At 39.9% G+C, this 16,932-nt stretch overlaps 1 protein-coding gene across 1 annotated transcript; it reads right to left on the reverse strand.

The window, feature by feature from the left end:
• Positions 1–4,104: 4,104 nt before the first annotated feature.
• si:dkey-63b1.1 (B2 bradykinin receptor) lies at positions 4,105–9,397 on the reverse strand. The gene is made up of 2 exons (XM_050058510.1): positions 9,325–9,397; positions 4,105–5,205 (listed from the first exon to the last, which is right to left on the reverse strand). Exon 2 carries the CDS (start codon positions 5,197–5,199, stop codon positions 4,105–4,107), a length of 1,095 nt encoding a protein of 364 aa, XP_049914467.1. The 5' UTR covers positions 5,200–5,205; positions 9,325–9,397.
• Between the last annotated feature and the right edge of the window lie 7,535 nt (positions 9,398–16,932).

Here is a 16,932-nt window from a genome sequence, read left to right on the forward strand (position 1 = left end):
GAGGACTGAGAGGCAGCATTTGTTTTTGAAAAATCAAACTATTAAACCACGGACAGATCAGTGAAGCAGCTTTTCTTTTTAGTAGTTTAAGGATGTCACCTTCTCCCATCGGTTACCATGTTATTCACCAATGAAAGTGATCATGAGGGTCAGCTGAATTGAGCCCAGCTGTCAGAACACTGTTTTTAATGACTTAGTCTTGTGTGTGTGTTCACTTAAAGGAACTATGTGTCAAATTTCAGGGAATTCAGTGGCAGCTAGTGGCGGCGTCTAGCGCTGGGTTGTACCCTACAGGTAACCTGCAAAAAGCTGTGTGACAGGTGAAAAACAAAAAGGTATATATATGAATTCACAGGTACGAGCACAGGTAAAAATGAACTACATGCGGGTGGGCAGAGGGTGAGAACTTAAATCTATTTTTTATTTTTCTGAATAAAAGAAATGAAAAAGATTTGCAGTATAAGTGTAATATTTTGACATCTAAATCTCAAGCCACAATATATTTTATAAGTCAATGACACAAGTCAAACCTTGACACTGTAGTCACATTTGTCACTGACGTGGAGGACTCTAGCCATGAACTTTGCAGCCTGGGTGGCAGCCCACATTGATTTCAAGACACACAAGGAGAATCCTTTTGAGGTTTTATGGTGGTGGAGCATGCTAAAATGTTTCCTAACCTCGCAGCGATTTCACGGAATGTTTTCGCCATCCCAGCATTGAGTGCAGACTTTTCCTCCACTGGATTTGCAATTCAAGAATAGAGAACCCCGCTTAATGTGAGTTAATGTAGCCTATGTGTGTTCAATCACGGGTGCAGGTGGGTGTGGCTTGGACTTAGACATAATGACTGGTAATGGGTTGGTTCTGGTACGGAGCTTTACGGGTATGGAGGTGTGCCTGTCTTCAAAAATGGACCTGTGAAGGACTCTGGCTAGCGGTGAAGATTGCAGATTGCAACCAATGGAAACTTGTCCTGGTTAGAATTCTTTCTGTGTTCATTGTTCAGGAGGTTTTAGTGGGAGCCAAATTATTCACAGAGGTGTCTTCCTCTCTAAAACAAATGGTCCAGGTGATTAAAACCAGTAAAAACAGTGAATAAAGCAGTGTCACGTTACAAATCAGTATTTCTCCCACACTGTTTGGCAAATCACAGATGGGCTGACAATCCAAGCACCTGCTAATTTGCACTCACCTTTTTTCTCTGATAATTTAAGATCTAGATGTTAAGAAAGTTTTTGCTAGGAGCTGGATTATCCACAGAGGTCTCTTCCTCTCCAAAACAGACCTGGTAATTTAAACCAGTAAAACACTGAATAAAGCAGTTTTTACATTACAAATAGATGTTTCTCCAATGCTCTTTGGAGTGGGGCAGATAACTACCGTAGCTGATGCAAAAATGTAAAAATGTAAAAAAAAAAAACAACTAAAATACGAATGTCGTCGTCTAGAGCCAGTGTTTGGTTTGTCAGTTCTGGACCCCTGTAGAAACAGTGCAACATGGCTATCTCCGTAGATCAGCTCCCTATGTGGTACTGATGGCTAAATGCGACTTGATAAAGCCTTTTTGTTTATTTTTTGAGCCCACTAGATGGCGCTCTTGGTTTACAGGGAAAGGCTCAAGGAATGGCAGTTCAGTATCCTTTCAACCTTTTGATGAACAAAAAGCACCATCTAGGGTGCTCAGAAAATAAAGAAAATGCTTCATGAGGCTTCATGAGGCCATCACTACTATGTAGTTATAAATGGCTCATTCTGATAACGAAAACACAACAATTCTTATTTTCAAGTCGTTATATACTAAATAAAACATACTCATTATATTCCATTTCTGCAAATATATCCACCTAAATCACACACACTGGACCTTTAAAGGTATACTATGCAGGACTTTCCTTAAAAAAAACAAAACAAACAACAACAACGAAAAAAAAAACAATATAGAGACTCACACAAAAGTAATCCCTCTCAATCATCCCTTATGACCCACCAGCAGTTTTATTTCTCAAATGCTCATTCAATACATCCAGTGAGATGCAAGGTAGGTACGACAAAGGCTTATGAAATACATTAATAAATACAATATATACATTTCAAAACTATTCACCTCTCACTGGTGTCATGTCATTTAAAACAACTTACTCCATACGTTATACATTATGAAAGGAAAATAATAGGCCTAAGTGTTACATGATGGCTCAGGTTTGGTATACAAATTACATTTGGTCTTGTTAATTTGAAACAAAATCCCAACAATACCAATGAGACCCTTTTAAAACACAGTTGAACACCCACACCCCTTAATAAACTTCATCAATTAGAAGATTATAATAACACATCTATACACCTCACCAATACCAACTGGCAATAACTACTGTGTTCATGCTAAAATAATTACAACTCTAAATTAAAACAAGAGTTTTTCTCTTGGATACACATACAGTACTTCTCAGTAGCAGTTCATTGGTCTGCACATGATTTGTTGACAATAAAGATAATGGAATGTTACCAGGCTTACCCTTTATGTTTCATAGAAAAAGTTAAACAGCCTTTAATAGTCAGATAATTACTTTCACTGTTGAAACTGTGTGTTCAGTTTAGCATTTAAAACTGCCAAAACATTTGATAAGTCACTTTAATTGCACCTTGTGTGCCTATCCGAGAAAAAACGTGCCTTGATTATAAAATGACTACCAACTAAGGTGATGATTGGATCTTTATCAAACTACTTCTATTTTGAGCAACTTCTTTTTTTTTTTTTTTAAAGAAATGTGAAATGTGACCGTCCTTCAGTTTAATCACATTGAAATAAGTTCCCTTCATAGTGCAGGACCTGAATGATGCACTTGCTCATAGACAGCAGAAGCTCAGAGACAATAATACTCTTAATAAATCACATTGGGATTCATCTCCAGCACTTAACAGCAGTCATTTAGCATCTATTACATCATAAATCTCCAAGATTTTACACTTTGAATGAATCTGTTAGAGATGATAATGTTTCTCAGCATGTCAGCAAAATAATGACAGAGACAATAAGACAAGGCAAAGGGAAGGAGGGCACAGACACAGAACCAAGTGGAACTTCTGCACTAATAAGTCCCTTGGCAATACTGGTGCACGCGGCCTCCGGTAATTACAACTCAACAAGAATCATCTGGAACATTCCAGATCATGCATACGTCAATGGCAAACAAGAAGTTGTAGTTAAAGCTGCACTAATCAGTATTTTTAATATTGAAAAAAGATCAAATTACAGTAAGCCCTCACCCTCAAAACCCCTCACAGAGCACCATCAACAACTTTGCAGTTCCACTCTACAGACCTTTTTATGCAACCTGGTTTCACTCCTGACTCATCAATCAATCAATCAATCAATCAATCAATTTTATTTATAAAGCCCAATATCACAAATCACAATTTACCTCACAGGGCTTTACAGCATACAACATCCCTCTGTCCTTATGACCCTCGCAGCGGATAAGGAAAAACTCCCCAAAAAAAACCCTTTAACGGGGAAAAAAAACGTGGTAGAAACCTCAGGAAGAGCAACTGAGGAGGGATCCCTCTTCCAGGATGGACAGACGTGCAATAGATGTCGTACAGAACAGATCAGCATAATAAATTAACAGNGCAGCACAACCACACACGTCACGCTGTCCAGGCACCGCTGTGATATGAGTTAATCTGAGAGACAGTGGAGCACAAAGGCTCCGGAGAAGAAGCCGAGTTAGTGACATCCAGAATGGCCGAGTTAGCAAGATGCAGTAATAGAATACGAGAGAGAGAGAGAGAAATCAAAAATCAACACCTGGTCAGTGGCCCTTGGTGCAACTGCATCAAGCAAAGAGCTCTGCTGTGTTGTTCCATGGGTGGGGACTGCATCAACAAAATTACGCAATAATGCAAAGAAGATTGGATGCTAATGTTGCCCCGTGTCTGCTGGACATATAATTAAGCAACTGTTTACAAACAAAAATGCCATATCAACTTTATAAAGTGATAATATGTCAGTGTTGTGTTTACAGTGTGTTCTGCTGTTTTCAATGAGTACAGCTTTAAAGTTAATCACTGAGGCGTCCCACTGCCTGACCAGGCCACTGGTCATGATACAGTTTGTTTTAGTCCAGATTTTTTAAACTTTTCAATACTTATACGTTGTGTTTCATTGAGTCTATTCACTGAGGTGAAGCTCACAGTCAGGTAGGACATGTTTTTGGACCAGGGGTTCAATGTTTTTCCAAACACCTCTTTGGCCCTTCTCCTGAAATGCTTCCCCACAATGACAAACAGGAAGGGGTTAACAGCACTGTGGCTGTATGCCAGATATGTAGACAGCTGTATGCCAATGTCCAGGACATGACCCCAGAGGCATCCAGGTGTGACCTGGAAGTAATCCAGAGTGTCAAGAAACCGCATCACCTGGTGCGGTGTCCAGCAAAAGAGGAAGACAGCAAGAACGGCCAGGACCAAGTAGGTGGCCTTCCTCTCCGCCCTCACCCCGGGGAGTCCTCCTGCTCCCCTGTCCCTCAGCACGGTCACAATGTGACGAGTGCAGTAAGCCATCACCAGGACAGGGATCAGGAAGCCCAACACATTACTGGTAATATTGTGGTGCAAGCTCCACGCTGGGTGGGGGTAGGCGAGAATGCAGGCGTCCACACCAGGATCCTCTACGTGCATCACTGTGCGGAAGAGCAGGATGGGTAGAGTGAAGAAGAAGCCCAGGCTCCAGATCCCCAGGCAGATACGCTTGGCCCAGGTGGCTCTCCTCAGACGGCTGGTGCTCATGGGCCTCACCAGAGCCAGATAGCGATCCATGCTGACCAGCATGAGGAACAGAACGCTGCAGATGTAGTTCATACAGATGGCCACATTGACTAGCTTACAGAGGACCTCTCCAAAGTCCCACTGGTAGTTTCGGGCGATGGTAACAGCCCAGAAGGGTAGGCAGGACATCATGACCAAATCAGCAACTGCCAGGTTGCCCAGGTAGACATCTGCCACAGTGCAGGGCTTCCTCTGCAGGCAGAACACGCAGAGAACCAGGCCGTTCCCCACCAGCCCCACAATGCTGATCAAACCCAGGTAGGCCGGCTGCAGGGAGGACAGCCACAGCCAGGCTTCAGTGTAGTTACCGCAGGGGTCCAGCTCCGGGCCCACAGTTGGGACCAACCAGTCTGATGCATTCACAACCATTGGAACCTGTGAATGACAGCAGTGGTCAAAGAACATTTGTAATCAAAGCAGTGTCATCATAAGAAAGCAAACTTTATGTACAGTACTACAGCACTTTTCAAAACTGAAGTTAGAACGTACTTTACAGCGAGAAGAAAAGGGGCAGAAGAACATACAACTCAGCAACATGTTCTCATCCCAGGTCGTCAAAAACTGACACTTTCTCACGGCCCTCGGCATGTGATACAGATACCAAAAACACCCATTGACGTGACATGACGCATAAATGCCTCTTGGATGAAACACATAATGTTGTCAGATAGTCACAGAGAAGATTGGGCAACAAACCACTTGGTTAGGTGTAGGAAAAAAGTCATGTTTTGAGTTGAAATTAATACATAACGTGGGGTAAATATATCACGTGAGTGATCTAAGTATGTGACAAATGAACAATGTAACGTTACGCTAAAACTGCACTGACTTTTGTTTTCACACAGGACATAAACAGTGGACGTTTAAGTCTGCATTTGACCCATCTAACTCCCCTCTCTCCCACACTATGCAGATTTTCTCAATCTTTATTTCACATCAATTACTCTGAGCTTCAAATATTGCCACAGATGAAAGCCCAGCGTGTCTCATAGAGTTGCCAAAGGGTGCCTTCAGCATCAGTTTCACAATGAACGTGACAAAGCATCAGTCTTTGACAACCTGGGAGTGAGAATGGGCTGGAGACAGAGAACACAATACATAAAACAAGGATAAAAATGTATAAGCCTTGTTGTCAGGCTAGGTGTGCTGAATTGGGCTATTTTTCATTTAACTAAAGTAACGATCTGAACATTTTTCTCCCATCTGGATCTCCCAACTGGATTTACTACTCACTCATACTGTGGCTCTGTGATGAAACTTTGTAGACTTGTAAAAGCTAACATCTGTTCACATAAGTGAAGGCTTTTAAGTTTAGTCAAGAATTATCAAGATGAGTTGGTGGAGATAATTTTTCAATATATAACAGTGGTTTTAGGTTTGTGTAATTAATTAAAACAGTGCTTTGAAGGCACATCCTAAGTCTGTTCAATTCCTGAAAGGGCAAAAATTAGAAAATTTAGATTTAAAATTAGAAATGAAATAAAAAATTAAAAAAAAAAAAAAAATGGGCTGCTTTATTGAAATTGGGCATTTTTGGGGTTCTCCTTGGGCAGATTGGTGACAGTCAAACCAGGCAACACTTTTACCACTTTTTCAATCACAAATAACATTTCCATTTAACTGAGTCAAGAAACTACGACAGAGTATTAGGGCCACATTGAAGAAAAAAAAATATCGGAAATTTCGAGAATAAAGTCATAATATTACGAGAATAAAGTCGAAATATTATGAGATTAAAGTCGTAATTTAACGAGATTAAAGTCATAATATTACGAGAATAAAGTCGTAGTTTTTAAGGAAATAACCAACAACAAACAGAATATCAGATTGTCTTTCATGCCGTTGTAAGTAGCCTACTTAATTAGGTTCGGGAACCGTCACCGTGCCGGTTCTGTGTCAGTCGAAACTCCGGGCCCAACTCTGCCACTGACTGGCCGGTCTGACATTCTTCATAATACATAAAGAACGTTAGTGAAACACATAGGCCTAACAGAAACATACGTTTGTTTGGGGACAAGTTAGTGGTCACGTTACTCGTTCCACAGGTGAAGGACCCCGGACACATAGCCTACAGTAAATACACTGGTTGTAAGTAACTTTTAACATACGTGAGTCTTTGTGACTCTTGTCCCCTAACTAACGCTTGTTTCTGTTTCACTAACGATATTTTCACCCCATTAAGTCACATCCCATTATTTCCTCTGTAAACCTAACGTTACAGCAGCCTACAAGCATGCTGTGTCAATAAATCAGCTCAGACACTGTTAGAAATGTAGTATTTAGCCTAATAACATCATGCTACAGCAGTAATAACGTCAGCTTTAGTCAAATGGCTCTAGCTCTCCCGGTAAATGTCATAAACTCTGGACACATTTTCCCTGTATGTTGACATGATAATGGCCGCGTTTCCCAGATCGCTCTTAGCTTAAGAAGATCTTTCACTAAGAAGGAGTTGTAAGATCGAGCTGACCCACTCTTAACAGGCTTCTTAGCCACCAAACGCTCACAGATCCAGCCGCAGCAGGCACATTAATATTACACTAGCCTTCACTAACGTTCTTTATGTCTTATGAAGAATGTCAGACTGGCCAGTCAGTGGCAGAGCTGGGCCCGGAGTTTCGACTGACACAGAACCAGCACGGTGCCGGTTCCCGAACCTAATTAAGTAGGCTACTTACAACGGCATGAAAGACAATCTGATATTCTGTTTGTTGTTGGTTATTTCCTTAAAAACTACGACTTTATTCTCGTAATATTATGACTTTAATCTCGTTAAATTACGACTTTAATCTCATAATATTTCTTCAATGTGGCCCTAATACTCCGTCGTAAGAAACTCACATAAACCAATACAGTACTATTTATGCAATTAAGTCAAATAAAACTGAAATGATTAGAAGACCTGATGTTCCCCCCTAGTGGTCAGAGGGCCCAACAACTCTTTTTAAATACAGAGGTGCCTGATCATGTATATCAAGAGTAAAATTTTTAATTCAGTCCCATACTTATAGGATTGATTTTGAAAATTTGACCCAGAGCCAATGGAATGAAGCTACAGCTGTAGAAATATGTGATCACCATTTCGGTTTTGTTCAAAGCCTTGCTACACAGTTCAGATTCTGTTAGAGTTTACCTAATTTTGATTTGCTGAGGCAGGTGAACAAGGTGTTACATACTAAGAAAAAAAGTGGTTTGAAAACATTCTGTCAATACCTAATAGGGATGCATATAAAACAGATGTGTGGCCCTGAACCATATGTAACATCCAATTTATCTGGAAGCCAAAGATCTTTAGTTGCACAGCTGAGAGCTGGTACTCTTCCTCTGGCCACTGAGATTAGTTGATTCAATGATATTGAGGAAGAAAACAGGCGATGTGAGATGTGTGATTGGGTGAAGTGCAAAGTGAGTCCTATTTTATTTCATATTGTACAAACTGTGTTGACTTAAGAGATATAATGTTCCATGAAATGGCTCGTTCTGACCCTGATATTTTCTGGTGCTCAGATGACCAAAAGCTAGAATAGCTGTTTAATTTTGATGTGTTTAAGTTTGCCAACTTTGTTGCTAAAGCCTGGAAAGTTTGTTTAATTAGTATTTATTTTGATTTATTTTTTCAGTTTTACATGATAAATGCCTGTGTGTGTGTGTGATCCGCAAACTTTGTCTTCCAAAATGATTATCTGATTATGTGTGATGCTTTTGCTGCTTTGCTCTATTTTCTTTCCTTTTAATGCTGCCTGAATTTATGTCTGCTGGACTCTGATCCTGGCTTGCGCTGAATTATGGTGTCTTGTAAGCCCATGTGGGCTGAGCATAACTGCTTGCATGACACAATAATAAGAATAATTCATTCATTCATTCATTCATTCATTCATTCATACTAAATATAATGGATGACTCCTTGCCACATTGTAAGGGGTTCTGATTTTTTGCTGTTTCTTAGTTGGAAAATATCACACAGACCTTAAATTACTGTTATTGCATAAATTTGTAATTCCTGCAGAAAGATGCTATCTCTTCATGAAATATGGTATCTCTGCCTCCCTCCTTTGGAGGTGAGCAATGCTTCATCACTTATGACAAACAGATACCATCGCAGAGTGGCTCAGCCGTAGCCTACTTTCCATCTTTACTCAGAGCAAAAGCGTGACGTGTTGTGTCATAAATGGTGTGAAATTCTGCCTGTTTTTTCCCCCACTGTTTACATTTTTGTTTGAGACCGTCTATTGCTCCAACTTTGTAATAGTTTTTCAAAGACTTGCTCAGTAGAAATGTCCATTTAAGGTAAGTGTAGTTTTGCTGGAAGTAGGACTGGATCAAAGTGTATAGTAAATACTCAACACCAGAAATGGCCTAACTACAACACACTGTCACTGCATGCTGTACTAAATTTGTCCCTATCCATGCACTAAAAATAAAAAGCTAAGAGAAACTGCCAAGAAATATACTTTGCTTTCTATCTGCTTTGTTAAAAGCTTTTGAACCGCTCACCTTATCTCTGTAGCTCTGGCTCTGTGTTTTCCATCCAGATGTGCCTCAGGTTCATTTCCAGCACATAATCGACGCAATGATCAGGCCTCCACTGGTGTGAGCACTGGAAGACTGGTCACTTTTATACATGCAGACCCAGAGATAATCACTGCGTCATCACTCACAACTTCCATCTGTTTCCCCCCACAGCTCCTCTGCTGTGTTCTGCCTCACCAAAATGGTATTCACTATCCAGCAGCATTATGCTTTTACTTTAATCCCTGACTCAGTGATTGGTGACAAAAAGTCTTTTTGGGTTTAGTGACACATGAGAACACAGAAGAACACGTGTGCTGATGCAGAAAAAAAAATGACATTCATTGTCTTGCATTTGTTTTATTTTCTCATAGTCTTTGAATCAAACATGTCCTAGTCTGGTTTCAGATTTTGAGTCACCACCAAAATCAAAGTTTTCACAGTCAATTGTAACTATTTCATCCTTCTGAGACCCAAGCTTTTGTTTGTTATGCTTTTTTTAAAATTTTTCCTAGCTCTTTGCGATAAGTTATACCTGATATGTGTAAAAAACTAAGCACTGTTATTTAACAGTGAATGGTTTGGGGAAAAAATGATGTCTTCATATGGGGATGATGGGTTCATTTCTAATAGTCACAAATGCAAAATATGGTACAAAACCATTTACTGTATTTCAATGTCTGAATTTTGTTGTGCAAAAACAAAATTACAAACAATGCAACATTTGTTCAGTGTTTTTTAACTCTATGAGTTAGGGGTCACTGTTCATGTCAAACTGTCCACACTGTTCATTTCAATGCCTGAACACAGCTGTGCAAAGAATAAAATAATCCAAATAATGCAACATATCTAAAAGCCTTTTGAACTGTTCATTTTTAACTCCTTGCTCCATACGCCAAGCCAGGAATATCCTTTTTATCTGTAGGAATGGTCTGTCACACCTGACTGGCCTGTGTGAAATGCTGTGATAATACAATAATAAAGCCCTGATGTCCTCAAACAAGTACTTCCTAACTAAAAGCATCTTAGCTTGTTACTATTGCTAAAGTTGGTCAAATTTGTATGCCATATCAAACTACAAACATAATTAAGCATTAACTAGTCTATACCCATTGGTAGCTTAAGCTTTGTCACCTTCTACCTATACCAATCATCAATGCCTATGTGCAGTTTCACATAGATTGACCACATCAGTGACTATAAAAACATGGGACAGACAGAATGACTGACTGACAGAATGGCACACTGACAGTTTCCTTGATTATGTACAGCATACCATCCCATGACTTAGTCATGCCAAAATTTAGAAGAAAAAAAACAAAAACATTTGGCCACAGGGGGAGCCACAGCGATCCGTTGCATTTTAGCCATTTTTAAGCATTTTTCTGTTGTTATAGCGCCACCCAGTTGCCAATTAGAGTTAAATTTCTGCAGTTACCTTGAGGCGTCCTGTTCTACATATCTANCAATATTCATTGCCTTATAGAAGCTCAGTTTTAGTAAGTTTTCCAACTTTTGCCAAGAGGGAACTTTAGATATTGGTCCCTAGATTATGTTCACCGAGTTTTACGCAGATCGGTCAAACTTCCTAGGAAGAGATCGATTTTAAGTGTTTTTTCAAAAAAATCGAAATGGCAATAAAATCTATATAACCGGAAGTTATGGGTTCTTGAGGCAAATTTGTTCCTCATGAGGAGAGGCATCTCTGTGCAAAGTTTCATGTCTCTACGACATACGGGGCATGAGATATGCCCATTCAAAGTTTGCAATTTCAATCGGTTGCTATAGCGCCCCCCTTTGGCCAGTTGATGTAATATTGTTTCATTGGCATCCTCCCATGACCCTCTACCACTGTGCCAAATTTCACATGGATTGACCAAGTCAGTGAGGAGAAAAACGTGGAACAGACACACAGACACACCCACACACAGAGTTTTCATCCTTATATAGTAAGATAAAAAGGTTTCAAACATAAAATCTGATCGGGATTTATACCTTGTACACTTTTTGGTCAGGACAAGCTGTAGACTAACTTTGCAGAGATGGCTGCCATCATTTTTTGAAGAACTTCTGTAACGCAACTAACAACATAATTATGTGATGCATTACTTTGCAATGTATTAATGCATTACCCCAAACACTGATAATGACATGACAGAGGTGTGGTCAGCCGGCCTTTATGGTGGAGGGTGGGAATGGGCTCACGGCAGTAACATTCAGTCAAAGACAATTTTGTTGAAGCTACAAACTACCCAGAGACTTCTGTATGACGTGTGTATGCAGTTGCTTGGACGCTGTCTAGCGGCTGCTGAGAAGGACTGGCAGAGATGGGCAAAAATTCATCAAAATGTATTTTGATACAAAGTACAAAATACCCCTCAAATAAATGTATCAAAATAAAATACAAAATACTGGTGCCAGCAAATGTATCAAAATAAAATACATGTATTTTGTATTTTCAAATACAGAAAATACTTTTTTCTTTCTCTTTTTAGCAGCGACCCGCAGCTCTACAGGTCACTCTGTCGGTCGGTTGGTTGGTTGGTCGGTCCACAAAGCTTTTCGTGAATAACTCAAAAAGTCCTTGACCAAAAATGCTCAAAATGTGCATACTGCAACTAGAGACCATGAGTAACTATACCAGAAAGAATGCCCACGATTCGTCCATAGGTGGCGCTATACTAACTGATTCAAATCTTTTTGTGAATAACTCAAAATGTCCTTGACCAAAAATGCTCAAAATTTGCATACTGCAACTAGAGACCATGAGTAACTATACCAGAAAGAATGCCCACGATTCGTCCATAGGTGGCGCTATACTAACTGATTCAAATCTTTTTGTGAATAACTCAAAAAGTCCTTGACTAAAAATGCTCAAAATTTATATGGAGACCACAAGTAACTATGCCAGAAAGAACAACCATGATTCATCCATTAATGGCGTGATAGTAGCAAATTTGGTTGCAGCTATTTGCGCTTGTTTTCTCACAATGTGGTGTAGGCTACCCTAAAATATTATTTATTGATTCAGATTTAGATTCAGACAACTTTGCTGATCCAATATTATAAGAATGTGTAGCCTATTATTTTTGTTTTTTGATTCGTGGAGAAAGTATTTTGAGTATTTTAAAGCCACTACAAGGAACTTTTAACTGGATATGCAAAAGTCTCTCATTTCTGCTGATGTCTGTGCGTGACCTAAAACAGCAAATGAGACCATCGGTGTGAAGATAAGCTATTTCTATATAGTGTATATCCATACCTTTAGGAAACTGTAACCGGGTCCGCCCCAGGTAACTTCCAGGACGAAACGATTTATGGCACTCAGACGGCACACGTCATCTTACCTAGCTGCTTACATTTATAGTGACTCTTATAAATAGTTGCTATTCCTCCTCCTCGACCCAACGTCCGCGGGGAGTTAAAATAGCAGCAATCATTGGGTAAAAGTTCTATGAAAGCACTGGACTCACCAACAGTCAGCCATGTCTCAGTCACACAGAGAAAATCCAATCCTCAGGAAGTCTGGAAATCCTTCAGGATAAACGTTTTGTTCGCTAGCGATCTAGCATTTACCAGCCCAATCCTGGCAGGAGTCGGCGGGTCCACGGCGTTATCTGTCCGGGGAGCCACACACAGAGGCCACAGGTTGCGCAGATTCACCCCGCACCAGTGGGGACGAGGAGAGCAGGGGCCGCAGGGCTGGAATACCTCATCCGGGCCGACGACAGGTACCAGCCAGGCGTCGACAGGGTCCAGCGAGTGCTGAGAAATAAAGAGGCGAGGCACCGCTCCATACTCAGTCCAAGAAGCCGTGGAAGTTGCTCGCCAAACAGGCTTTCATCCTTACCAGCCGACCGTTGCGTTTACCCCGGCGGCAGTGGCGCCTATGCCGGAGAGGTGGAGCTGGGGCACAGCAGAGGTGAGCTGGGATCCCCGATAGGAGCGGGGGCAAAGTTTTCCCGTCTTGTTGTTTCATTCATCCCCAAAACAAACACATGCGCGAGCCAGGTAAGCGTCTTTACGACAATACGCGCTAGAGCTCATGGGAAATGTAGGCTTCATTCCGGCAAAACACTACCGCTTTTGTCCACAGGGTTGCCAAAATCAACTCAAAATGAAAGTTCCTTGTAGGGGCTTTAAATACAAAATTACTCCACTCAAAAGTATTTTGTTACAAATTACATTTGCTTTTTATCGGCCTTATCAAATACAAATTACAAAATACTCAAATGTAATTGAAATACATATTTTAAATACAAGTAATAGAAATACTGCCCATCCCTGAGGACTGGAAGGTGAATTATGATAAACACTGGTACCTGCTACAGGCTGAGCAGGTGTTTTTGACACCATTCTACAGCTTTCTCCTGCAGGCTTGGCAGGATTTTCAGGATACACATGTACTAAATGAAACCAGGATAGTGGTTGTATGAGCAAACAGCTGTGACTAAAACTACTAGTGTCAAGTTAGCTCTTTTAAATGTACAATCGCTTTCAAATAAGACTTTTTTTTAAGAGTTTTTATTTTATCTGAAAATCTTGATTTTATGTTTTTTACTGAGACCTGGTCCAAACCGAGTGAACACAGCTTGGTTTTAGAATTACTTCCCCTTAATATTAATTTTATCAGGTTACCAGGACTCATGGTCGCAGTCGGGTGGGTATTATTTTAACAAAATCTTTTAAACGTGGCCTGTTGCCTTCAGACAATCTCTCCAGCTGATCTTTGTCCTGTTATTGTCCTCCAAAATCCAGTTCTCTGTTGTTCTCTGTCGTGACAAAGGTTTGATTGCTGGTGACTTTAATGTCCATGTTGATGATATTTCAGATGGTTTTGCTACTGAATTTGTAGACATTATAGCATTTTTAAATTTCATTCAACATGATCATATTTCTTCTGTTTTAGCTTCTCTGCACTGGCTCCCTGTAAAATCCAGAAGTGAATTTAAAATCCTACTGTCAACTTATAAAGCTCTAAATGGTCAGGCTCCGTCATATCTTAGAGAGCTCATAGTGCCATATTATCCCACCAGAACACTGCACTCTGAGAATGAAGGGTTACTCGTGGTCCCTAAAGTCTCCAAAAGTAGATCAGGAGCCAGAGCCTTCAGCTATCAGGCTCCTCTCCTGTGGAATCATCTTCCTGTTGCGGTCCGGGAGGCAGACACTGTCTCCACATTTAAGACTAAACTTAAGACTTTCCTCTTTGATAAAGCTTATAGTTAGGGCTGGCTCAGGCTTGCCCTGTACCAGCCCCTAGTTAGGCTGACTTAGGCCTAGTCTGCCGGGGTACCTCCTATAATACACCGGGCACCTTCTCTCCTTCTCTCTCTCTCTCTCTCTCTCTCTCTCTCTCTCTCTCTCTCTCTCTCTCTCTCTCTCTCTCATGTCCTGTTACTGCATCTTGCTAACTAGGCCATTCTGCATGTCACTAACTCGGCTTCTTCTCCGTTTGACACAATGAGACAGAAAGAGAGACAGAGACAGAGGGAGATGCAGGACAGACGGTAATGACAGTAGCTTACAACAACATTAATGAAAGTAATAATATTATAATTATAATTCTGGCTACTGTGGTACAATATGTTGAAAGTATATATTAATATCTGATAGTATACATGTGTGACAATAATCATATGTGTATAATAACAGTAGAAGTAGATTATACACATATGATTATTGTCACATATGTATACTATCAGATATTAATATATACTTTCAACATATTGTACCACAATAGCCAGAATTATAATTATAATATTATTACTTTCATTAATGTTGTTGTAAGCTATTAACATTATTGTCTGTCCTGCATCTCTCTCTGTCTCTGTCTCTGTCTCTGTCTCATTGTGTCATACGGATTACTGTTAATTTATTATGCTGATCTGTTCTGTACGACATCTATTGCACGTCTGTCCGTCCTGGAAGAGGGATCCCTCCTCAGTTGCTCTTCCTGAGGTTTCTACCGTTTTTTCCCAGTTAAAGGGTTTTTTTGGGGGAGTTTTTCCTTATCCGCTGCGAGGGTCATAAGGACAGAGGGACGTTGTATGCTGTAAAGCCCTGTGAGGCAAATTGTGATTTGTGATATTGAGCTTTATAAATAAAATTGATTGATTGATTGATGTGTCAGGTCTAAGTCATAAATGTGGACATTAATTGGATTTTTTACTTGGGTCTATATATAATTAATATAAAAATAACTTCAATCTCAATGTCGGAAATGTTTTTGTTTTTCTCTTTCTCTTTCTTTGTTTGCCCCATGTTTGGATGCACCTATCCATAGTAATTATCACCTCCATATACGGTGGTCACTGGATATTCATGGACGTGGATGTATGCTAATTGTTGACCAACGGCAAAGTTTTCCGTGGTGTTCATGAATCCGGTGCAGGTTTTAAGAACCAAGGTTTTTTTTATGTGCAAATCTACTCACAGATTTACCAACACTTCATGAATGAGTGTTGAGCTGATATGCTCAGTAGTTGACTGATAAGGTGGTTGTTGATACATATTTTCACAAAGAGTACATCAAATGTTTCTGAAAGTAGATTTACATAGGCTACCTCAACAGAGCATCAGTATACAGTGATGACCCTGATGAATTATCTTAAAGAAAATCAAGAGCTTTGCTTTTTGTCAATCAAATAAGAACCAAGCATCCAAATCCTTGAAAATCTGCTTAGTCCCTGATGATAGCTTCTCGTGCTATCTAGATATTAAATGTTACTGAATGCTCTGGAAAAAGAAAGAAAATGGAATGTATGAAAGATTTTTGTCAAATTGCTGTTTCCAAGTTCAGGAATGAATCTTCAAGTGCAAATTCGTATTTATTCCTTCATAAGTCTAAAATGTACAAATGTTTCAAAATTCTTATTAAAAAAACTAAATTAGATTTAGGTGCAAAATGCAAACTATCCTACATAATTTTGAAATAACAAATAAATCCTTAACTTCATAGAACTAAAGTGAAGAACAGATGTCTGATGTCATCATATTGTCCTTGTGAAGGTTGGAAACATTTACAATGGTATGAACTTTGTTGGATTACCATTCTCCAAGTACCTTAATTGCACACAAACCCCAATTTCCAAAGCACTTTATTTTATTTATTACAAAATTATATTCAGAGGTGGCAGGGATGCAAACAAAGTCAATGGGAACTATGGAAATGGATGTGTGTGTGAACAAACAAATATCTGCTTAATGAGTGCACACAGAAAAACACAAATACATGAAGTTCTGCATTGTGACATTACTATTGTAAATACATTTTCCAGTAATATTATGGTTGCATAGCAACCATGGCACTTGATTATTTTATGAATAAACATGGTCCTATCTGTCGGTTCAGGGTGGGGAAGGGCCGTGATAGCACCTGGTTCAATTCTCAGTTGGCAGGCTTCTCACGTTAGAGAAACCAGCTTTGTGCCAAGGCTAGGAAGTCTGGCTCCGAGGCTGACAGGCAACATTTCTGTCAACTACGTAATCACTGCACTGCTTCCACTATAAAAGCCAGGGAGCTGCCTCCTAATATTGTTGTTGGCTCCATCCTTTTGTCAAATAAATCTAGATGCTAAACTAGTTGAACAA

This window comes from Epinephelus moara, chromosome 12 (genome assembly GCF_006386435.1).
Source record: "Epinephelus moara isolate mb chromosome 12, YSFRI_EMoa_1.0, whole genome shotgun sequence".
Classification (NCBI taxonomy): domain Eukaryota; kingdom Metazoa; phylum Chordata; class Actinopteri; order Perciformes; family Serranidae; genus Epinephelus; species Epinephelus moara.

Bases quoted from the DNA above. Each gene is read 5' to 3' on its own strand.
- si:dkey-63b1.1 (XM_050058510.1), bottom strand. From the start codon at position 5,199: ATGGTTGTGAATGCATCAGACTGGTTGGTCCCAACTGTGGGCCCGGAG.